The sequence below is a fragment of the Salarias fasciatus genome, chromosome 7 (assembly GCF_902148845.1).
Source record: "Salarias fasciatus chromosome 7, fSalaFa1.1, whole genome shotgun sequence".
NCBI lineage: Eukaryota > Metazoa > Chordata > Actinopteri > Blenniiformes > Blenniidae > Salarias > Salarias fasciatus.
The window spans coordinates 10,909,232-10,933,413 of record NC_043751.1 but is presented as its reverse complement, the minus strand read 5'-3'; the positions used below and the strand labels follow the sequence as shown (position 1 = coordinate 10,933,413).

At 43.4% G+C, this 24,182-nt stretch overlaps 1 protein-coding gene across 1 annotated transcript; it reads right to left on the bottom strand.

The window, feature by feature from the left end:
• Nucleotides 1–1,436: 1,436 nt before the first annotated feature.
• nuak1b (NUAK family, SNF1-like kinase, 1b) lies at nucleotides 1,437–19,063 on the bottom strand. Its single transcript, XM_030095629.1, has 7 exons — nucleotides 17,764–19,063; nucleotides 12,726–12,846; nucleotides 9,389–9,540; nucleotides 8,405–8,470; nucleotides 8,155–8,274; nucleotides 6,504–6,636; nucleotides 1,437–5,881 (listed from the first exon to the last, which is right to left on the bottom strand). Exons 1-7 carry the CDS (start codon nucleotides 18,076–18,078, stop codon nucleotides 4,788–4,790), a joined length of 2,001 nt encoding a protein of 666 aa, XP_029951489.1. The 5' UTR covers nucleotides 18,079–19,063; the 3' UTR covers nucleotides 1,437–4,787.
• Between the last annotated feature and the right edge of the window lie 5,119 nt (nucleotides 19,064–24,182).

Sequence of the window (24,182 nt, the reverse complement as noted above, 5' to 3'; positions counted from 1 at the left end):
ATTCCACAGGCAGCTTTAACATTAAAACTGAACAGAGGCACCGATTACTTCACCAGGAAAGTCGGTCAATCAAACACCTGGCTCTCATTTCCAGAACATCCAAATTTAAGTTCAAGAGAATCCGAAGACAAAGAAAGGCTTGTCTCTGGTCAGTTTGAAGTGAAGATTTACCGTCTAACTGCAAAAAGGTTGCAGCTTCATCTTCTGTGGTTTGGTGAACTCCTGAGACTTGAAGTATACCTTACCTAACAGTAGAGACAGAATCGGGTTTTCCACTATGTTGCATTTGTCCACGTCAGGGAGTTACATCTTATCAGCCAAGAGCTTGTGGGAGAAACTGAGAGGAAGCAGAGAAAGTGAGACGATGGTAAAGTTGTCAAGAGTTTGGAAGATAAGCATACGGAGTGACAGTGACAGAGGGGATTATTCTGAAGAAGTTATTGGTGTTTAGATTTATAGATGTTCTATTAAAACAGAGCTTTGACTTTTCAAGCTGAGACTTAAACCACTGTGCTTTATGTTTTTTTCCCCAACAACCACCTTTTCAAGCCACAGGAAAGGACTTGGGTGGAGTGTCACTTTCACATCCATCAAGTTAATTCAACTTTAACTACAGCAGCTGAGCCGTGTGGAAACTTTTGCTAATTTTAATGCCCCAAACACACACTCTCTGCTCGCCCTGAGTGGGAGAAGCTGGCTTTCCACAAGGCAGGAGCTTCAAACATATTAAACTGTGTCAAAACGACCTCTGTGCTTTCATCATTTTGAACCTTATCTTTCACCCATTTAAAATTCAGTTAGTTCACTAAGTTAATGATGGAGGCAAGACTTTCTCTGACCTCCTTTATATGTTGGAAAGGGGTTTTTGGGTCACACGGTCTTATTCAGGAAAATAAATTAGGACATATTTCCAATTATAGCTTACTCATGTCCCACTGTGGGAGGACAGTGAATTCATAGTATTCATAGTTTAGACCCTGTCAACGTCTCAGACCTGTTCTGTAACTAGTGCTCATGGCTGAGCCTGTTTAATATGGGAATCTTAATTTGAATTTCATTAGACATGTACAATTTTTTTTTTCTTAAGTGTAAGTGTGTGTAACAATGAGTCAAAAGTAATCCAATTAACCTAGTTCTTAAACTGTATTCATTCAGTTTTATAAATATTGATTCTGGGGAAAGACTTAATGTTGAAGTAATGTTGATAATCCATTAGCAAAAGTATTACATGAAATTGTGCTTTTGCTTCTTAAGAATATACTTTGACCGGCAAACCAAACACTGGCTCGACTGAGTGTCTTTTTTCTGAGTTTGACAGCCATCATCGGTTCTGTTTCACGTTGGAAAACTACAACAAGCAACACTCCAATCTGAATGACACACCGGTCTTTTAAATCCCATTTTAATCGTGAGAATAAACACATGGAGGTCAAGTTGCTTTCAAGATCCATTTATTTGAGTTGATACAGTACTACAGGGGCATTGTGTTGACTTGAATTAAGACATTTTACAGGGTTTGAGGAACTTTTATTGATCTTTAACTCCTACAAATACACGCTTGACTGCTGCCTTCACAATGAGATGATACCACTCAATTTTGAACAAGCAACATTATTTTTTTGTGTGCAGCACATCCTGAAAGCATCACACAGTCCGAAACAGGCCGAAGCATGAGCACGGAGCACTTTGACAACAATCGTAAATGGCTTGATCAATAAATACTAGTATAAAAAACACATTGATAATAATTTCCATTATCAAAAAAAAAAAAGAAGTTCATTAAAGATACCAAAGGCACGCAACTTAATAAACCTTGGCAGTCCAGGATCACCCACAGACAAAATAAAACAGTAAAACCAAAACTGTGGCAATAGTCAGCAATAGTAATGAGCTGTTACGAAAATAATACTTAAATAACATAATAATACTAATTTATCATTATTATTGTCATAACAATATCCAGTCAAGTTTTCCTATGATTAGACTTTCTGCTAACTAACAGATATGCACCAGTTATTTCCAGTTTGGCAGAGTTAAAGTTTCATCATCAGATTCTTTCCGTCGCTTTATTCCCGTTTCTTCTGGTGTAATTCATAAAGCTTTGAGGGCCTCCCTCACATTTGGCGGAGGTGGAAATACAATTATATTCGGGTCAGTTGTTGAGACATTTGTACAAATGATTGTACGTTTCCCCATGACAATGACATTTTATTTAAAATTTTTGGTTTTGCCATTTGGAGGTTGTCTGACCCACAGGTTCACCATGACAAGGGGAAATGAGATTACACCAATTTCACATCTGATTTGTCTGTTTTGGGAAAGAAATTCTAATACTTCAAGGAAGGAAATATTTTCTGCCATAACATAAAGCAATATAAAGTTTCTTATATTTTGGAAAATCAAAAACAGAAGCATAATAAAACAAAATACTAACATAGTATAATTTTCTCACTGTAAATCCAGTTGACAATAAAATGCAATACAAAAAAGGCAATAAAATGCAATATAATACGCAGTGGGTCGTTCATTTGACTCTGTACCCAGGACCTTTCCTTCACACGAGCGGACCACTGAAAACATTCAACACGTGATCTTTCACCTCGGGGTCGTCTACCGCATGCTTTTCCGTTCAAATCATCTGATAGTGAGGGTGATGTCTGTCATCGGCCTCGTATTTTTGTAGCTGCTGTTCAAAAGACACGTTTCAGGGCTGTACGGAAGACACCCGATGACCCTCGAGACAAGCTGTATCAATATCCTCCAGCATCTCAAGCAAGATATAAAAGAAAAATAAAACAAACTTGAGGTAAAGCCAGCATGGGGGTGATTTCATTCACCAATGGGGATTCCATTTCAAAGAATAATCCAAGAAGTCTCATTAGTCACTGACTTTATCCACCAGTCAAATCAAGTAAAATCTTTGGTTTAAAAGAAAAAACAAAACAACTTTCCATCTACTCTTTCTACGAACATTCTTTACTTTCACTAATCTACATTGCAAAGCCTTCAAAAAATAAATCTAACACCTTGACCTTTCCTGTGTTTCACAGGAAAGCCCTCTCTAATCTCAGCACCGTTCCATGCATCACTCTTTCTCACGCCTTCCTTCTCCCTCTAGCTGCAGATCTCCGCTCGCGGCCTCTTTCTTACACTCAAATGAAAACAATAGCTGGCTAATTTGTGCTTGGTTGACATAATGAAGTAGTATACACAGCTGGAGGGCCGAGCGGGGAGCTGCGGATCCCACCTGTGCTGACTCGGTCTGAGGCTGATACAGATCTCCAGCACCAACGCGTCTCCGGCACTTTGTCGGAGGAATTTGCTGTCTCATCAGCGAGCTAAAACAAAACGGCCTTACTTGGCTCTTCTGGTGAACGACAAAGAAAATATTAACATAATGCATGTCTTTGGCGTCAAAAAAAAAAAAAAAAGGAAGAAAAGCATTTCTGCATTTCTCACTCAACAGCCTGTTCTATCAGGTAGCCTTGAATATGTGAAACGACCAAGGTTAAGAGAGCCAGGCGCATTCCTGGACTGTGAGATGGTGTCTGCGCCATCTCCCTTCACTACATGTCCCATTCGGTGAGCCCCTCCAGACTTCTTGTGCCGCCAGCAAAAACCGTGTTCAACCGAGCCACCTTAAACTGCTGACAAACCAAACCATGGCTCAAACACAGACAAAGAACACAGAGGAGCATTTTTCCCTCCGAGGTGGCCTGTAAATGCTGGTTTTTTTATCTGTGTGTGAGAGCGAGACAAGACCGTTTGATCTCATCCGCCTCCGTTCGACCTTTGAACCCCGAAAGCAAGTAAAGTTAGTCAGCTGTGCTCTGAAGGCCCTGGGTCTCTCCACATTCAAAAACAACATGAAAAAAAAAAGCTCAACTGGTGACAGGTTGGTCTGGCTTTTCCTTCCAATTCCGGGAAATGACATACATAATTTTTTGTTGTGGATCAAAAAAGGCACTTCCTACATATTCCCTAGCATCATACACATATATAGGACATACACTTTGATGAAGATATATTTGCCTGCGTGTTTTACAGGCACGGGCAGAGTTATACATGTCGAGTATATATATGTTTCTCATTGCTGAGTAACAGAATTATATATGTCAGTTCCACAAAAAGAGTTGGAGACAAGGAGCTTTGTACTCTTCCAGTAATAACCAGCACCCACCAGTTTTTGCACTTAAAACTAAAGCTACAAAATATTAATAAATAATCAGCAATGTTAGGTATTTTCAGAACAAGACCCTGGTTTGTTTCTTTTTTTTCTCTCTCTCATATAAAGGAAGTAAAGATCACAAAAGCATGTGCTCTGTGTGTGAGTTTTAAGGTGCTTTTGTAAACTCATATTCAAAATGGGTTGGTGTACAAAGAGAGCCAACCAGTTTCTGGTCGCTGCGTTTGTGATTCTAACTTGCCTTCTTGCTGAATATGTAAACATGTTGAACACAGCAAAGTCTATGGGCGGTCCAAGAGAGCAGACTGGGTGGCATTCTCTGGTGCCAGATCCGTCTCTCCTCGGTTCACAAAACCCTTTTTTTGCCAAGAGAAGTACACCTTTGGTGTGTGCATGTGTGAGTGAGCATAAACATTTCTTTGTTCCATCAAGATTTCAGCCCTATTTGAGAAGCCACAACCCCCAAAAGGTGTATCCCAGCAATGCACTGGTCGTTAATGCCACACATCTGTTCACACACATACACACACATGCACACACGCACAAGCGCGCTCGTGTTCTCAACCCTCTGCTTCTTCTCTCTCTCTCTGCCGCCCTTCTGTTAGTTGAGGTTACTGCTGATGTCCAGGGCTTGCTGGTACACCTGAGTCATGTCCTCCAGGTCCCCCAGCAAAGAGAAGCTGCCATTGTCCCCTGGGGAGCCTTTTGTTTTGGGCCCGCGGCTGAACTTGGATCCCTGGAGTGGTTGGACCGCCTGGAAGCCCTTGAAGTTGGCGAGCTGCAGCAGGTTTTCGGCGGAGACGCAAGCCCTGATGTTGGAGCGGAGGTGGGGGGTGGAGGGGTGCCACTCGGCGCCGCCGAGGGAGCTGGGCGACAGGGACAGCACGGAGCTGTCCTCACCCACGATGCTGGAGGGTCGACTCTGACTGCGGGACAGACCTGAGTCGGGTGGGGGAGGAGGCTCGCAGAGAACGCCAGCCACTGCTGCCGCTGAAGGATTCCCGCTGTAGGTGGAGTACTTTCCATTCCGTTTCAGGATGCCCTTTCTCCCCATGGCTCTCTTTGGTGGAGAGGTGGCGAGCAGAGACATACTGGCGCCCCCCAAAAGCTCAGAGGACTCACTGCGCTCTGGGGAGGAGTAGTACCCTGATTCCCGCTGTTGGTTGTTCTTCAAAATGCCTTTCTTTGGCAGGGAGGGCACCATCTTGGCTGGAGAACCTCCTCCCAGGGCTGGCTCCTCTTCCTCTCGATCAGGACTCGTGGCCTCCTCTCCCCCTTCAGCTTGTTGAAGCAACGCTGCCTGAACTGACTCCACCTCTTCCAGACTGGCGGACTGCTGCTCCTCGGTCACCCTCGTCTTCAGGATGCCCTTGGGTCTCTTCAAACCAGGCTTGTCCTCCGCTCCGCAGTGGGTCTGTCCCGCTTCCACGTTTTCCTTCTTGGACTTTTTGGGCCTCTGGCGCAGCAGCGGTGGCATGGCCGTAGCTTTGGCCCCAGAACCACGTGGCTCAGTGCGGTTCTGCCAGTCGATGAAGCGGGCCAGCATGGGCGAGCCTCCATGGTCACGTTGGGTCTCGCAGTCACACACACTGTTCTTCCAGCCCCAGTTCACCCACCAGTGATTGGCAATGTCTTCCACTGTCGCCCGACGTTCGGGGTTCACCATGAGCATCCAGCGAATCAGCCCACGGGCATCTGGCAGGAAACAGGAACACCTGTGAGCTGCATCGTGGGTATAAAGATGCTAAAAGCACATGCTGTTACCATCATGCAGTAATATCTGTTTCATTAAAGATCTGTTTTTTGTTCAGACAAATTCTTCTCTGGTAACACAGCTGCTTTAATGCCCAGAGAGTTTATGTAATACCTAAGGTCTTGAACAAAATCTATCTTAAATTACTAAGAAATATTAAAATAAGCAGTGTAGCTGAGTTCACTTCATAAGATGCTTGTTTCATATTCAGCACAAAAAGAAAGAAGAACCACTGAATCTTTAAATGAAGTGTATCCAAAAAGAAAGTATAAATTAATATACCAGATGTGTAGCCTTGGAGAAAATTAGTATTGAGCACTATATGTAATGCAGTATGCAGATTCCACTGGACGTCTGCTTTGATTAATATTCCATTCAACATTCCACAGTTCAAAACGTTTTCTGTGTTTTCTGGAATTTACATGAAGTCTTTCTTCCCTGCTTCTATTTATGGTGCAGCCAAACTTGATTTGCAGACCACAGTTTCTGATTTATACAAGGAGCTGGAATCGGGCGTTTTTTCCTAGAACGAGAGGCAGACGGATTCTGAAATTCCTGAATTACCTGAGGACTGAGTAGGTTCTTTGTACTCGCCATTGCTAATCTGGCGAATGAGGTTCTTGTGGTCTCCCCCATCAAATGGCATCGTTCCATAGACCAGGGTGTACAGCAGCACCCCAAGAGCCCAGCTGTCCACCTGTGCAAACAAACGCCCCGGTCATACACATGTTTATTTATACAAACAGCACATCGTGCCAGTCAAGTGAGCAGTGTACCGTACATCCGTTGCAGACTGCGAAAACAAAAAAGCCGAGGTGTGTTACGTAATGTAAACGCGGCCCTCCAGAGTACTGCTTTCATTAGTGATTCATGACATTAAAATGAATGTGGTGGAATGAGTTCAGCTCCACTGTGCTCAGTGAGTTATGTGCCAAGCTTTACTTTGACATTAATAAGCACCCCGATCACTTTTTCAGACTAATGCCACATCAGAACATCTCTGTTAAAAAGCTTCTGACACTGTCGAGCTTCTTGACCGCGTCTTTCCAGGGAATAATAACAAATGCCAGTATTCTGGTGGGAAGTTCTTCTGTTTACACAGATAAATCAGCTACGGTCTCTGTCGCTTTGTCAGGCAACAGGCGAGCGCTTTCTGGCCAGCAGCCTAATGAAAAGTGGCTTTTTTGGAGGTTACATAAGACATTGTGTTTAGTGCATGACAAGGTGTAGAGCTGCAGTGGAAGTGGTGGGAGTGGAAACGGGTAACGAGACCTGCAGAGATGACTGGTGTGTTCTACTGAGCTTGCTGGAAAAACACCAAAGACCAGTTTATGTGTGCGAGAATATGAGTTTGTTGATTGTGTGACGGAAAGGATGGGATGTTCTGGGGAAAGCGCCTCTGATAGCAGCCGACGGAGCTTTGAGGTATAGTAGAGGAAGAGGAAATCAGATAGGGCTCGTAATGTGTACTTCCTTTAAGGCTTTGGACTTGCATCAAGAATGTTTTTCAGTCTTCTTTTGCAACTGGTCAGTCCCCGAGAGTGATCCGGGCCACGCATTATTGTTTTGTTCTATTTTTGTATCCCAACTTTGCTGTAATTTGTGGCCTCACCCCAACAGTGGTTCTGTAATTTCCATTGCGATCGGAGGGCCGTCGCTTTTAGCACTCTCGAGTAAATTACAGTGAATCACTCTAAATTGAACGTTTAGACTTGAACATCTAAAAATGATTTTTTTTTTACCCCCCTTTTCTCTGCTGCATTGTTTTTGAACCTGATGCAACTATGGCGACAACGCCCTTACTAGATACTGACTGACTTTCGGAAGAGACGTTCTCACTGTTCCCTTGACTAAAACTATTAGATGCTCACTTTGACCACCTCTTTGAGGCCTGCAGAGCTCACTCCAATCCCATTAAGCTGCAAGAAGAAAAACTATCCTCCAGTTACTCACTTCAAAGGAGCAGAGCATTGTAGGAAGGGGAGGACAAGGGTGGGATGCAGGCACTATCTGAGTTGACCCACTGTGGAGCTGCAAGGGAGACCTCCTTTCGACTGGGGACTAATCCCATCAAAGAAAATAAAGCCTCCTGACTACACTGTCAATGAACTACATAATTATGTTAATCACATGTGTGAAAGTGACGTAACCTTCATATGGAAGGATTCTTGAGGTGAACAACAAATTCAATTTCCCAACACTGAGAAAGCCTCACCTCTGGGCCACGGTACGGTCTCCCATTGACAATCTCTGGTGAAGCGTAGAGCGGGCTACCACAAAAGGTTTGCAACAGCTTGTCCTTGTGATAGAGGTTGGACAGCCCGAAGTCTGCGATCTGCAGGAAGAGGGCCAAGTGTGAATTTTGCACAAACCGTGTGACTTTTAATCCCTCCGTGCTAAGATAATTTGAGGCGAGCTACAACAGTCGGAGGAGAAATGCATCACAGATCAAGGCGCACACGTACCTTAATATTACAGTTTTCATCCAGTAGCACATTTTCCAGTTTCAGATCCCTGTGCACCACTCCATTCTGAAATTCAATTGGTGAAAAGTTAATAAATATGCTATATGAGCATGAGCCTGTAATTCCCCCCATGTATGAATACTGTTCTCACAGTATTTGGATAAACACCAACCATGTTTTTTTAATCTTAAAAATTGAGGAGATGGCATATGGAATGCAGACAAAGAAAAAAAAAGGCATAGCTCATACGTGGAGAAGTGACTTCACCCTTCACCCTCCACTCCACCCCCTCTACTCTGGCATCCCTTGTTGGTTATTGTTTGGCATAGCGTTCATGTTCACATGATGCTCATTGGTGGATAAAAGGAAGAAGCGGTTTGCTCGCTTGTTGTGGCAGTGAGTCACACCACCCCACCCAGCGGGAGGCTGCACTTGGTGGTAATGACTCATCGCTCACGGCTGTCTGGGACTCTCCTATCCTATCCTTGATATCATGCTTATCTCCAGCAGGCGAGAGCAAGACCAGAAAGGGGGGAGCCCATCGTAACGGGCCTGGGTACTGGTGGCTTTTGATGAGAGCCAGTGAGGTGTTGGCCGGAGCTAAGTCTGCGTGCTGAGGCTGGGGGGATGTCGGGACATCCGTCAGTGTGCGGGGCAACAGATGAGCCCCGCAATTAAAGAGGGGTCTGTTCGATACACTGGACTGTATTTGGAGCCCAAGCCTGAATTAAAATGGCCTGCGTTCCATCTTCACTCAGAAACAGATGACTCCCCAACACCAGCGAGCCAAGAAAAGCATACTCTGTAGGGCCTGCAGATTAACCGACTGCATGGCTGGCTGTGGACGTACATGGTTAATGTTACCATATACCTTGAAAACAAAGTCTGGATATGCATTCAGGCAAGGCAAAGAGAAATTTAAGGTGACCACAAATTGAAGGTGCATGTTTTTCTCCTTGCTAGCTAAGAAATGGGTCTCCTCACCTTGTGGCAGTGGTGCACGGCAGAGACTATCTGTCTGAAGAAGTGTCGCGTCTCTCTCTCGCTCAGGCGCCGGCGCTCGCTGATGTAGTCGTAGAGCTCGCCCTTGCTGGCGTACTCCATCACAATCACGATCTTGTCCTTGTTCTCAAACACTGAAAATGAAGTGAAAATAATTGGATCCCCATTAATGTCTTTTCTCAGTAACATGCTGTGTTATCAAACCCCTACATGGAGAGGCAAACGAGGGATCTTCAGCGATCCCAGGTTCATTTTTATCGTGTCAGATGTTTAAATGGACGTTTTTATGTAAAAACAAAGTAAACTAACGGCCCCCTTTTGATAAGAAGTCCAGATTCCTGAGAAGCACATAACATCCCTACACATCTCCCAGGGTTACATCACCCAAACCCCACCTCCCGTGTCTGGCTGCTTCACAACATCACAGGGAGGGGCTGTTAACTCAATCAAGCCCGTTCCTCTGAGATATGAACACGTGGACAGCAGTGAAAACAGGCCCAAAAAACAGAAAAAGGAACCAGATCGAAAAAATTACAGAATGATAGCTTAACCAATCTACTAATCAATTCTTTAATCCTTTGAAGCAGAATGTTTCAAGTTTATATCAATTTGCTCATTTTTACAGCACAATGTAATTTTGCTAACTACAACATCAGCTCTTGGGCTTTCCAGTAAGTGATGAAAATCAATACACTAAATTCAATCTTCTGATTGTTCATTCAAGTCGATGCTTGCTGGGCAGAATTTGACAAATACAAGTAACTTTATGGACAGACAGGTCAAAAACACAGTGATAGAAATGTTTTGGTCTAAGAGCAGCAATTGAATTACAATTCCATGAAACATAAACTCATTACTGTTGTGATAATGTGTTGGTATTTCCAACAGTTTCATCCAGCTCCCTGCCACGATAAAGGCTAGATGCAAACTGACTGAAACAAAATGACAACACCCCAGTCAGCCATGTTGCTACACATCGTGTGTGTTGATTTTCCCACACAGCAGGGTCACTGGGGGTGAGGGCCTCTACTTTCTACACCCTTGAGTGAGCACCTTCATAGTCTGTCACACTGCCTTCCCTCCCTCCCTCCCTCCCTCGGAGTCCTTTTGGAGATATAATCCTCTGCAAAAACACACAGTTGCTGAGTGATGGTAATGCTCCCTGATTGTGACTGTCTGGCTGCTTGGGAAGTAACTGACGGGACGCACGCCAAGCGCTCCCGAGGGCAGGGCAGACACGGCCCCCTGATTGGTGGATGGAGTCGTGACCTGGGGTGACATTCGAAGAGACCCTCGATGGGGATTTACTTGGGGAGGCAATTCGCAGCTTGCACTCCCATTTACCCTTGACCCCTGGTGGAGAAGTAATTACCTGGCTTACATAACTTGGGTTTGTTACGGCCCGCTGGGTACACCAGCCACCACTGCAGCCTCCCCGTCACTCACTAGGCTTTGTTTACAGGTCAGGCCCTCGCATCTAACTAATTAGCACCTATTGTCCCATTGCGTGAGCTGATGATTGATTGCTGCTGCTGCAGGCCTACATATGAGCTAACATTACAAAAGAGGAAAGAAATAGCTGAGATGAATGAACTATAGCAGAGTTTTGAAGAGTATAACGTTCAAAAAATGTGGGTCACGATTATCTTGTATTTTCCAGGTTATCAGAAATGCATTTTCCATGTTGTATGCCATTACATGCCAGTATTACATGTCAAGTTGTAGACAGCTGCAGGTTAACACAACTTACCTTAGCATCTGCACTCCAAGCTTCTATAAAGCTCACTAATAAAATTACAGGAAGGCACTAACATATTGAGGAGAAAAGAGAGAAAATCCACTTTTAAATGTCCCACACAACATGCTGATGAATGCAGAATGTGAGGGAGTGGCAAAAATCAATCTTCACGCACACATCTGGTTCAGCTTTGCTTCACACAAGGCAGTAAGCTGGGGCTGTTGAAGAGGGTGTTGCCGGATACACAGATCTCTAGTTCTCCTATATATCTCTAAAGCAAGTTTGGGTGGAGGCCAGGCCACAACAGTAAGCACAAGGGTTTGAGGAGAGACACTAAAGAGCAGCAGCAGTGAATCTGGTTCAGTTTGGTAATGGAGCACGCCGCTTATAAGCGACGACTGGAACTCATAGCAACACTGTACAAGTTCGTCAGAGTTCATCAAGCAGCGCGTTCTTTTAATAATTCTCCTAGAAATCACATAAAAGTCAGCTGCACTTCAGCTGACTGGCACATTCCCATATCAAACAGTAATGTTTGTTGCATAAACACGTTGGTGATAAGGAACTGGGGACTATGAGACTGTGGGTAAGCCAGTTTGGGCAGTGGCACACAACCTGTTGCCATTGTGCCAGTGAGGCTATCTTAAAAAAGGGCACTGTGAAACTGGTGCATTGTTGATACAGGCGTAAAAATAGTAGCGAGTCACAAATCATATGAAACCAACTCACACTCAAGTGCTTTGTGACCGTAAAAGCCTGTGAATAGGTTCAGGCTGTATAATAAGGAGTGATTTATTGCAGGCAATGCGCTGAAGAAATTCAATGGGGATTGTTCAGCCTTTACATGCCCAATAATTCCTATCTGTTTTTCTATGATGAGGTTAAGGTCATGTATGTATGGATGTATGCGTGCATGAGGTCCCAGAGAATAAATATGCATTGTATGAGCCTGTCTTAAAGGCTTTGATATTTCAAGACTCGCTTCCTGGTGTAGATATATGTTGACACACTCTTCAGGGAAGACTTAAAGCCAATCCTCCCACAGCATAGCGCTGGACGTGAGTCAGACAGGGTGCATGCCTGGGTGACTGGGGTCTCACACACACACAAAAGCATGCATGCACGCACACGTGCACGAGTGCAGTCTGGTTCCCAGCTGCAGTTGTCTGTAAGCATCAGCAGATGTCTGGCCCGGAGATCAAGACCACAGTAGACAAGGGATGAGACCTCTTAGATGTGGGAGAGGCAATCCCTTAGAATATCACCCCTCTTATAAACACAAACTTTCAACACACACGTGCACACACGCACACATTCAGAGAGATCCACCGTCAAAGCCATCCAGACTTTTACTGGCCCAGGCAGCCAGACAGACAAGATGAATAACATCCCAGAGCTGTAGTCCAGGAGTTATTATGACTGCATGTCATAACATGACAGTCCTGCAACTTGGCCACAAGTGCGAAACGAGCTGAAGGAGATTGAAGAATGCTGGGACATGTGTGTTTTTGTTTATGTGTGTTCAAGTCAAAGGGGTATCTATGATTCGTCGTGGTGCTGTGTGCATTTCCGTGCGTTCACCTTCATATATAGAGATGATATGTGGGTGGCGGAGGGATGACATGATTTCGATCTCTCTGCGGATGTGCACCATGTCTTGCTCATCCTTGATCTTCTCCTTGCGAATTGACTTGATAGCCACCTGGAAACAGAGGATGGAAAACACTTGGTTCAAATAGCTTGCAGCTACATAAAATTCAGATTTCAAAGCAAGAAAACATTTTCCGTGAACTGGGGGTTGCAGATGAAAAGCACTTTTCCCTGTTTTCAGTTACATTGATTATACGATAATGCTCACATAGCTTGAAGAGGGAAATGCCCTCACGAAACGAAAGCATACACTTTATGCAACAAGCAATATCTTATCAGTGAACTTTGACACTGAGACAGCGATCGAAAAGCACGTGGCGCATCATGTGCTGTCGGTCTCAGCAGAAACATGTGAGCCAAGACCAAAACTTCTCAATAGATAATTCTCTCTAAACAAAAACATTAAACTCAAATACCTTCCCTACCTCAGAATTCTTATCAGACAGGTATGACCTTTGATCCTAGCAATCTATATTATCACATCTGCTAGAACGCAACTGTCTCATGCTCACACTCGGTAATTTACTCCACATGAAACCAGAGGACGATGTACTCTTGGGAATAACAGCCTGACTCACGGTACCATAATGGAGGCTCATTGGTACATTTTGTACATTGAACCAGGTATTAGTCAGCGCCACAGCAGGGACTATCATCAGGAGCACCCGTCCAGAACAGAGTAGCTTCCATTGCCACTGAGCACCGGTGAGTAGCTGGTGTTAAAATTGAGACCGATTAGATTGGTTTGAAAAGCATTCACCTCACCACCACAACAGCAAGAGGTGATGAAGGAAAAAATTCAAATTTCTACAAAAAAAAAGAAAGAAAAGTTATTAGTTTGCAACCTGAACAACTATTGGTTGAATGGCTTTTGAAATTTTCTTATCTATACCAGACTGGTGGGAAAGCAAATGAAGACCACACATTTACTAAAGCAAAGTATGAATACAGTATTATGTTAAATATTTGTGATTTTCAATAGACTGCCACTGCAAAAACCACATTCGTAGCATTAACAGCTCTGCTTCCTCTCCTGTCAAAACCTGCTTGAGAAGACACTCATCTCTCTCAAGCCTCTTTTATTTTCAGTCCTTCTAATTAAAAACAGCCAATGGCCTACAACTGAAAGCCTGCTGAGAGTTTCATAAAGACATTAGGAGACTGAGTAGAGGATGAGGAAGTCATTTGTTCCTTTCGTCTTTCCAAACTGGCTGTTACGGGAGGTTCAATACTCAACGGTGAAACTCAGTTTGACTATTTTTCATTGTCGCGGCTGAGCCACGAGGTTCAAAGTCAGCTGCAAGTGGACGCAATCTAACCAGTAACCTATGCTCTCCATAAATGAAGGGTTCGTGGCCTTCTCTAAATAAACCGATGGAGAGAAAAGAGTCTCGCACATCACTCTAATTGCAGCCTAAACATTCTGGATTGAGTCCTCGGTTTGCTTTGATCAGGCCTGTATAGAGTCTGATCACTCTGAATTTTGTTAGTTTAAACTTTTGTCCTCTCCTCAAGAAACTGCAGTATTCAGAGAAGCCTGGTTTTATTCCACGCTGCAGAAACCACAGGCAGTAGCGAGTGCCAAGCTAATTACCGTGTACATCAATAAAAATAACCCCAAACCGGAATAGCTCCCTTCCAGGGCATGCCTTGATTACATAGAATTTAAAGAAACGGTACCATGATAAACAATCCAGGGTCCAGGGGGGTTCACATGCTGTATTCATAATTAGTAAAAGGTTGTTTGTGTCTTAACACGGCTTTCCTTTACCTCATCAGAATCATCAAGATTACACCACTGATCCCCAAACGAGAGCAACATATTTGACTTGTGTGTAAAGTTTGAGTCACTTTTGCAGTTTTATTTCAGGAATTTGTTCACTTGGGCTACAATTACACAGAAGTCTAAAAAAGGAGCAGCACATACTGTAAAAGCAAGTGAAATGTCACTCTACAACTCTTCATATTTCTCTTTAGAGGTTTACACAGTACGCTGACTCCCCGAATGAACCGGGCCTCACACACTCCGACTGAGACAGAGCCAGGTATCTCTTGTGTATCTCCTCATGTTCCCTTGCCCTGACCCCGATGTGGATCATTAAACTGAACTGCAGACCAGCCACTTGTCAGCCGGCCAACACAGCTTCGCTTGTCCTTAAGTGGATCCCTATTACTGTCACTCACAGTCAACAGGCCCTGCACTGCTGCCCATGCTGGCCCCTGCCAGGTATGGGGCCCGTCCCTCTCCTCCGTCCCTCCTGCCCCAGCTCGCCCCCTCCCGACCCCAAAACGAGTTCTCAAAAGAGCCCGTTTGAAGTGAAAGTCCATGTTTCGCTTCAGTGGAGCCTGACATCTTCCCGCACTTTCTCAGGCCATTAAAATAGATGAAGTATTCAGCACAAGCTTGTCTGTCTCGGTATTGTCTAAAGATCATGATCATCTGTTGGGCTGACCATGAATCTGACTCAGAGCTTTCAGGGGGGGGAGGAAGGAAGAAAAAAAAAAAAAAAAAAGGGAGAGTGAGTGAGGGGGAGGAAGAGGCCAGTCACTTTATTCTCGAACACGGCCAGGAATCATAATGCCTCATCAGCGGCACCACATATAGCAGAGGAATGTCAGAGTTTGACCCTCCAGCGTACCTCCCCAGTGAATCCATTGTTTGGGAGTGATGTAATCTTGAGCTTTAAGCTTGTATTAATGTGACTCAGTATCCCCTTCAACTGAGGCTGTCCCACTCTTGTTATGCTAGTGGGCTTTCCCAGTATTCAGTGTGAACTGCTCACCCCTCCCTCCTATTTGTGATGGATGCTTCATACAGGATATTAACCTTCCCCTCAAATCTCATTTCCTGCTGCGGATGGCCTTTTATGTGTCAGTGTCCATTTTGGGCCCGGCTGTCACCACAACCTTTTCACAACAGCCGACAAGACGGTATATGTTACACCGAAACTCACACAGTCTCCTTTCATTCCTTCCACAAGTATACAACCACATCAAATTAAGGTATGCAACAAGCCTTTAGCTTGTGCCTATGTTACAGAGATCAGTTCCACTTCACAGTGTTGCGTTTCCACCGAGCTACCAAGCAGTAGAACACACAGCTTTTCAGATTAAAACAGCCACTCAGATCTACTCTGGCTTTGCCTTCAACTAATCAATCTTCCTCGGATCCTTCCAGTTCATTCCCACACGAGTAAACCTTGAGTTACACAAGGAACTTCCCCAGTTTTAAGTTCCCTCTGTGTCTCACATTGGATTTGTGGCATAAGCCAGGAAAAGGTGCAGGGAAATAAGATGATTGTGTAACACTCTCACCACCCTGCTATATCTGCCACATGGACACAAGGGACTTCCTCTGGGTCAGAGGCCAAGTAAACTCCAGCAACACAGCGCCAGACACATGTGGCCAGTGAGCTGGCCAGCAGTTGTGCTGTGTTGGTGCTTCATGTGCGGAGCAACTCCTCCTCCAAGGGTTTCCACCACTAGAAGCACAGCAGTGTAAAAATAACACACACACACTTTGTATTCCAAGTCTGAATGGTACGCTCAGTGCAGCGTTGCAGATAACAGGTTAATGGACAACTTCATACCACAAACTGTATTGTGTGTAAAGAGAAAGTCTGTAAAGTTTAAAATCCCCAGTACCTTCTGGAGTTTTATGATCCAAGTGAAAGTGGAAGTGTCATAAGAGAACAAGCCCTAATCAAGAGAGTTTATGTCCCTACTGTTACTCAAACATCTGCCAGTAGCTATGAAACCATAGTTGGGGGGTTGACCTATACTAAGCAAAGAGTCCCCCAGGCATTCTCAGTACATGGAAAGTTCCTCGTGTCCTGCCAAAGTGGGCACTTAGGGTCATATTATGCTGTAACTGAAAATATGTGTAGGTCTGCAAGGGCACAGAAGCAGCAGATGGTGGGTTTGCCATGATGAATAAAAATGCTCTGAATTATGAAAAATAAAGTGGTGAAAAAATGTGAACAGGGCACTCATTATAGTGCTTTACATAAATACAAAAACATTAAATGCTGGAAAAATGTGATTTATTTCTGTCCTTCGTTAAAAGCATTCAAATAATTCTCAAATGAAGCCAGAGAACCTTTAAGACATCACTACTTTTTAGGGGATTTTTCAGGTAGGTTGTTCAAGGAATCTTGGCATAATGGTTTATAGTTCTTTAGTAGATTCACGTTGCCAACAAACAGATGCTGGGAATGATCAGACCCTTCCTGGTGCTACCGTAGACTGACAAACAACTAATCTCATAATTCAATTAAAAAACTGCCTTCAGATCAACTTGATTAAATAATTTAGCAGGAATTTGATTTTTCCCCCCAAAAGTGCATTTTATTCATCCAATAGCTTCATCACATTACAAATGCTATCATGAGATTAAAGCTGCAGACAAAAGGCACATTTACCGTTATCCTGACACTGAGATGTCGAATGCATAAAAGACTGACTGAACTGATCGACTGTGCATTCATGTTCTGCATGTCAACAAATTTGGGCAATCTGATGGAGCCTCATTGCCTGCCCACTCAACATTAATGTTAATATTGTTCACCATATTGTGGGTGTATTGAAAATCAGTTTGGGGAGAGGAAGGAGAGAGAAAAAAAACCCCACAATGTAAAAGGCCTCGGGGAGCTTTTATCAGCATTTTGTGATGCTCAGCTGCTGGGGTCACACAGGTCACATCAGTCTGTCAGTAGCCGGATTTGCGCTGCAGCATCCGGTCGCGAGGCTGGCTGGACGCAGCGTGTGCAGCACGACTCCCGGGCCCCAGGGGGGCTTTTTGGGAGCACGAGTAGGGGGGGGGGGGGGGGGGGGGGAGGAGGGGGATTCCCCGTGCACACGCTTCCAAACCACTTAATTTAGCTCCAGCGTCGTTTGCTTGTATCAGCAACCGAAAAGCGTGCATGCATTATCGATCCCGTGACAGATGTTTGCATCTGGAGCGGCTCACCTCTCGGCCGGAGTGTCGCTCGATGGCCTTCTTGACCTTCCCGTAGGTGCCTCTCCCCAGCGTCTCCAGCAGCTCGTAGCGGTGCTTCAGGTTGTGCTTGTGGTGGTGTTTCTTCACGCTTCTGCGTCCCGCGTCCTCAGGTGAGCCACCTGCGGCCGGAGGGGGCGAGGCTGGAGGCGCGGGGGGGAGGTCGGCGGTCCCGGTCCCGGTCCCGGTCCCGGTCCCGCCTCCCGCCGGTCTGCCGGCGGGGCTGCGGCCTCTCGGGGCCTCGGGACGGGGGGTCCCGCGGTGGGACGATAAATAAACGGTATCCATCTCACTAGGGAGGCGTTCACACCACCTGCCCACTGTTAAATATTCCAAACTAGCTACTTAAAAACAATTGATAATATAATACTTATAGGCCTAATAATAGTAATAATAAATAAATAAATTACAAGGAATAACGCTTATCATATTATCACGTGTGGAAACGGGACATTTCCAGATTGTCTTGATTGATTGATCAATTGGTTTTGATCAAAATAAATTGGATCCCTCCTCCTCTTAATCGCTGTATAATAAACCTACTACTAGAATTAACGGAGCACAGGACGCCTAAAAGAATCGCTCCATAATACGATGATTTGCGCCTCTTTATCTGAGATTAAAAATAATTATAGTGCCAATATTATGTTAAAATACAGCTCGTGTTGAGATTTCGGCAGCAGGGAGCATGCCGGAAGCTGAACACGCTTTCGATTCGAAGATGCTCTATTGGCTATAATATATGTGCAAGCACTATCCCATCCAAAAAAAAAAAAAAAAAGGAAAAAAATAAATCTAAATAAACTCCTTAATAGACTGGCATGATCTACCTGTGGTTGATTCTGACTCGCTCACATTATCTGTCGTCCTAAACGCTGCCAACATCACGAGAAAGGCGAGAAAGCTGCGACGAAACCGGCGTTTTGGATGAAGATGACCCTCATTTTGTCCACGGCCCAGGTACAGATCCTCATTCATCAGGACTCTGTCTATTGTGCGCCTGCATGCTCCGAGCCGTGGTCGCCGCTGCTGGAAGTGCGCTGGGATCGGACACTATCTCAGGCTGAGACGTTCTGGATATTGCCATGGTCGTATCGCTGCTCGCCCTCTTCTATTCCTTCTTCTTCTTCTTTTTCTTCTTCCTCTGCTCGTGTGTGCGTCCTTCTTCTGTTTCTCCTTCCCTTCCTCTCTCTCTCTCTCTCTCTCTCTCTATCCTCAGCGTGAGGGGCTGTGAAGAAGGAATGCGAGAGGATCCGAGACCGGAGGCGGAGTTTCTGCAGACCTCCTCCTCCTCCTCCTTCCCTGTCTTTTTTCTCCCTCTTCCCTTCTCTTCTCTCTTTGTGCTCTCATCTCTGATATGACTGCAAGCAGCGATCAGGGGCGTAGCCAGGCGCTGCACTTGCAGGAGGTGCCCCCCAACCCCCCCTCCCCGCCCCCAACACACACGCGCACCCCTACCACACCCTCTTCTCTGCCTTATGCCTTTGTTATTATTTTTTTATTGTCTAAGTGCAAAATCCCATTTTCCTTTTCTGTTGATGTTGTTTAGTATGGTCAGGCAGAAATCATTGGTCACAATCATGATCTGGTGCCCCCCCTAAATAGAAAGTACATAATCATGCCGCCTTTAAATGTAAAATTTTATTTACACTGCACTGTTTGCAGTGAAAATGCATCGGGTTTTTTTTGTTTGTTTTTTTGCATTTTCATTTCACCAAGGTTTCACGCTTACCATCAATGTAATGAGAATGATCTGGGTTTTGACGGAAACTGCAGAGAAATTGAAAACAATGTAGCTTTTATGTTGAGCCACTAGTTGGTGCTCTTGTTTCTTTTTATACTGAAAGCACACATGCATCTAGGCAGACAAAAAAAAAACTCTATAAAGACTAACGATGGTTAAAAATTGACATTTTAGTGGACGGACATATGGACCGGAAGTCATGCCACTCTGCAGGACGCCGTTGTTGTTTTTGTCCATCTACCCGCCCATGTGCAGAAGAATGGTTTACTCCAACTGTGGTGTGCATAATAAGTGGTTTAGTTTTAGAAAAGTTGTCTAAAAAGTTCCATCTTGAGATCCATTTTCAAAAATTAGCTTTTTCATTGGCTCTGAGCACCATTGTCATCCAAACAAACACCCCAAATGCAACAAAAGTTTTCTGTTTTCATGTGAAAACACTGTCGCATCAACGGGGCTTTGGGCTCTGTCCTCAAGGAGACAGCATTAGGCGTCATACATTGGTGTTTTCTTCATGTCTTTTTCTCTTTTTGGTGTATTTCTGTGGCGGTTTTACTGCATTTCTAAAAACATGGAAGAGATGTTACAGTGTCTGCAGATAGATGTGCTCCTAAATGTTTGCAGGACGGTCAATCTGATAACTTGATGAAGACAGAATAAATGTTGACCAAAAAATGTCTGCGCCCCTGCTGAAATAAGCATGAATGGAGGCATAAACTTGCTGTAAGTTACCATTCCTGTAGACATTGGAATATTGAATAGAGTAATTTTTCGTCTCGGAACTGACTTTGACTTTGAGGTTACAGCAGTTCTTCAACAACAACCTCTTTAGAACGTTGCTCTGCGTGGTCTTCACTTTGCTGTCTCTCACTGCATCAGTAATCTCAAAGTGATTTATGGCAACTACACCCTTGGCTGTCTTAGACAGATGTGTAATCTGGAGAATATCTGTTGTCATGGCCTGAAATTGGTGGTCTTGTGTAGAAGTGTAGACGGGCTGGCGGACGGGCGATGTCACGGTCGTGTCACCAAAGACAACCTGCAATGATTTTTTTTTTTATTGACCGTGTGTGAAATTTCAACAATGGATGACTCACTGCTCAGCGCAGCCAGAACCTGCAGCCACTCACCAGCTGATCAAAATGTGGCAATCGCAGACTTAATGTTTCAAATTGGCCTTTCTTGTGTGTGTTGGTGTATCTTTGTCAAGACTCTGAGCCCCAGGTTTCTTTCATTGACCTTGAATGGCTGCGTTCGCCATAGTACGGACGTGAATTCATGAATGTAGCTGATCTTGAGGAGAGAACTCAGGACAATAAGCCCGATCGTACAATCAGACATGTGTTCACTGAGCCCAGTAAAACTACTGAAAAATCCTAAAAAGGAATATAATATTGTTGCTGTGGCTCCAAATATGTAAAGTGTTTGCTGAAACCATTTTCTTTTATAATCGAGGGCATTTTTGTATCAAACACTACCAGAATGAAGAAAACATTAACATCTGAAATATCATAAAGTTGCTATATAAACAAACACAAATATGTCCTTGTTAATGGTTCACCAAGCCAACTTGGATGTGGAGGGGAATTCTGCTGCAGGCGACCTGTGGGACTCATGATCACTAACAGCAGCCATGCAGTCATGCAGCTGGCCAAAGCAGGTGAACATGAGTGCTCACTAAAACTAAGGAGAAATCAAATATCTCTCAAAAGAACTACTTCACTGGTTTTTTTTAATTATTTCAAAAAAAGAAGAGAAGAAAAGCTTGTTCATTTATTGAATTTTGTGTTTCTCAACACATATTGACACAGACACATTGTGGATGTTCTGATGATAAAAAAAAGGAGGTTGACGTGCTGTCGGTTATGTTATAGGCACATCCGGATCGAATCAGAAACATCCCCTGTGGAAGTGACTGCGGACTGGATCATCTTGCAGTCAGAATCTTGGTGGTTTGATGGTTCATCTCACCCTGGCCATGTGTCAAAGTGCCCTTGGGAAAAAATACTAAACCTCAAATTGCTGCCAAAGGACGTTAAGCATTATTGATGCATATGTGCACATGGGCACGAATTAGTGACTGATATTGTACAGAAAATGCACTTTATAAGTAAAGCGTGTTTACCATTCTTCAAGCTACATTTTGTAGTCATTTTCAAGCTAGAAAACAATTTCTTTTATTTGAATCAACCTTTTTTTGAGTCATCATCAGTTTATTTATTTCTTTATTTTACTGTAAACACTTGAACCAAGCTGCTACACTCGAGATAGGTCTAACCAGAAGACTACCTTGCTCTGGTATTTGCTTGTATTTGTTTGTAGCTGCTAATTAGTCAACGGTGGAAAAGTTTAGGTGCATGTCAAACAATATCTGATCAAAGCAGGAAAGTGTTTTTTTGTTTCCCCAGTGGCCCTATAAATAGCTGACATGATTTTGCAGGCATTTGTTGACGTAAACATGGCTGGAGAAGTGTCCAGTTATAGTAACACTAACAGATGAGTATCTGATGGATATGATTCCTCCTTTGGCCTCATTTGCACTCTCCAGTGTGTGCTGTGGTTTATGCAGTGCAGAGTGTCAGCACTGCCCTCTTGTGGCAAAAAATAGGAACTTACTACAAATGGGACTAAGTCTATCAATCCATTTTTCTTTTATATATTTATTTCCTGAATTTATTTACCAAATTACACAAGAATCAATCCAGATCAACAGATAGAAAAAAGCAGAGTACACCAGGAAAACATTCCAAGGAAAAAAAATCAGCCATAAAAAAAAGGTTCAAGAGTTTAACAGTTTGAATAATTTGACAAAAATGTAAATAAATATTGAAAAAAAAGATATTGGTGGATGATTAGATGTATAAGCTGACTACTGATTTTTTTCCAGCTATTAAAATATCTCAAATAGGATTTTATAAATATTGTGTGTACTCAGCAAACTTTTATACTCAGCACAAAACCACATAAAAACTAGGAGAAGCTGCAAATAAATCTAATATCTCTGTGATATATTTATCATATAATTTTTACTTGCTTTTTAAATGTCATTAGGTAAACATACCTGCTGAGTACTTGGGAAATTATGATTTTCATAGTTTGAGGTTTTATCCGCCCAACAATTTGCACTAGGCAGAAAAAAAGTCACACTGACTGTTTGACTTTCATTACAACAACTGGTAAAAATGTATCTGTAGCTGATCCTGTGCATCTGAGCTTGTCTCAGTGCAGCCAGCCACCATTGTTCAGTCTCACATCCTCTTCATATAACCCCTTTCTCTGAAGTCACATGTGTTTTTTTTGCTATTGTCACACTGCTATTGACTGCTGGTGCTGCTCTCATTAACCTGGCTAATGAGTCATTCTGGTATATTGATTAGTTTTGGACCTTTGGGAACAATTTTCAATTCAAGATAAGATGTATTTCACTCTGCAGGAACTTACGTTGTCAATTCACCTTAAATCACGAGGATCTTGCAAAATAACAATGAGCCGACTACATCTGAATGTGAATAAAAAGTAGCTATGGTTGTCTATTTGAGGTGTTGTCCAGAAAGTGCTGCTGTATTTGTAATACATCAACACTGTCATAAAGTGAACATAAAGATCCCAAAAAACACAATCAATGAAGTTTTATTCATAACATGGCTCCAAGGAATACTTTCGTTTGTGCAGGTCAAAGTATGCCACCGTTGTCTCTTTAGGAATTGAAATAATGCCTACCTTGATGTATTGTTATTAAATAAGCATTTAAGCATTTTAGCTCCTTTATCCAAAATGTACTGAACGTTTGCACTTAAGTATAACTCCTGCAACATTGCTTAATCTATACTGCTACTCAAGGAAAAGTACAGACCTGTACTATTCAGTCAGTTGTATTAGCAGCAGATCATTTACATTTCAAACATCTTTTTTTTTTTAAATCACACCATAAAAATTTATGCTTTGATCATAGGAATGAAACATGGGCCTTCTCTGTTGAAAGAACAAGCTCACTGGCAACAAATGTTTGTGTCTGAATTCAGTAATGACTCATGATGTCAAAAGCAGTGCACTGGATTACATGGATTAAATTTGTGCCAAATTACATACTTGGATGATGTTCACGCAAGGCTGCAAATCGTATGTAATTACAGTTAAATTAGTATTTGTAATTTGTTGGTTCCACCCATGTATTTTATGAAACATCCTCTTGTCTGAGTTTGAGTAATACTTAAGGAAGATTTTCAGACTTTCTTAGGTATTCACGTGTTTCACATATCAACATGCTGCTAACTCTTCCTTGTAAACATTGTTTGATGTATTTTTCTGTCAATTCCTTTATAATGTCGAATGTCATTATTTTTTATGTCTTATTTTATTCTTCAACTTTCCTATTCTGTGTGAAGAAGACACAAAACATTTAACTTTAAATAGTGTCTGGAGTTTTTGGGGCATTACATACGCGGGGTACCTTCTGAGAGAGTCACCACATTTCTCATAACACCGACGTAAATCAGCGTAAGCCACGCACGCGCTTTAGAGACGATTCTCGCGTGGCATGACTCACACAGCCGCCTGGAAGCAGCCAGGAACACGTGAGCTGCTGTGGACGGTTTATTTATTCCACAATTTGTCTGTCATCGTTAAATAATATTGTCAACAACTCTTTCCA

What these genes read in the sequence shown, in the direction of transcription:
- nuak1b (XM_030095629.1), bottom strand. Translation starts at nt 18,078, where the DNA reads ATGGATACCGTTTATTTATCGTCCCACCGCGGGACCCCCCGTCCCGAG. An exon ending in GACCGTACCGTGGCCCAGAG is followed by an intron (nt 6,637 to 8,154) that starts GTGAGGCTTTCT and finishes TTGTTTGCACAG; the next exon opens with GTGGACAGCTGGGCTCTTGG. An exon ending in AGAACCTACTCAGTCCTCAG is followed by an intron (nt 5,882 to 6,503) that starts GTAATTCAGGAA and finishes GTTTCCTGCCAG; the next exon opens with ATGCCCGTGGGCTGATTCGC.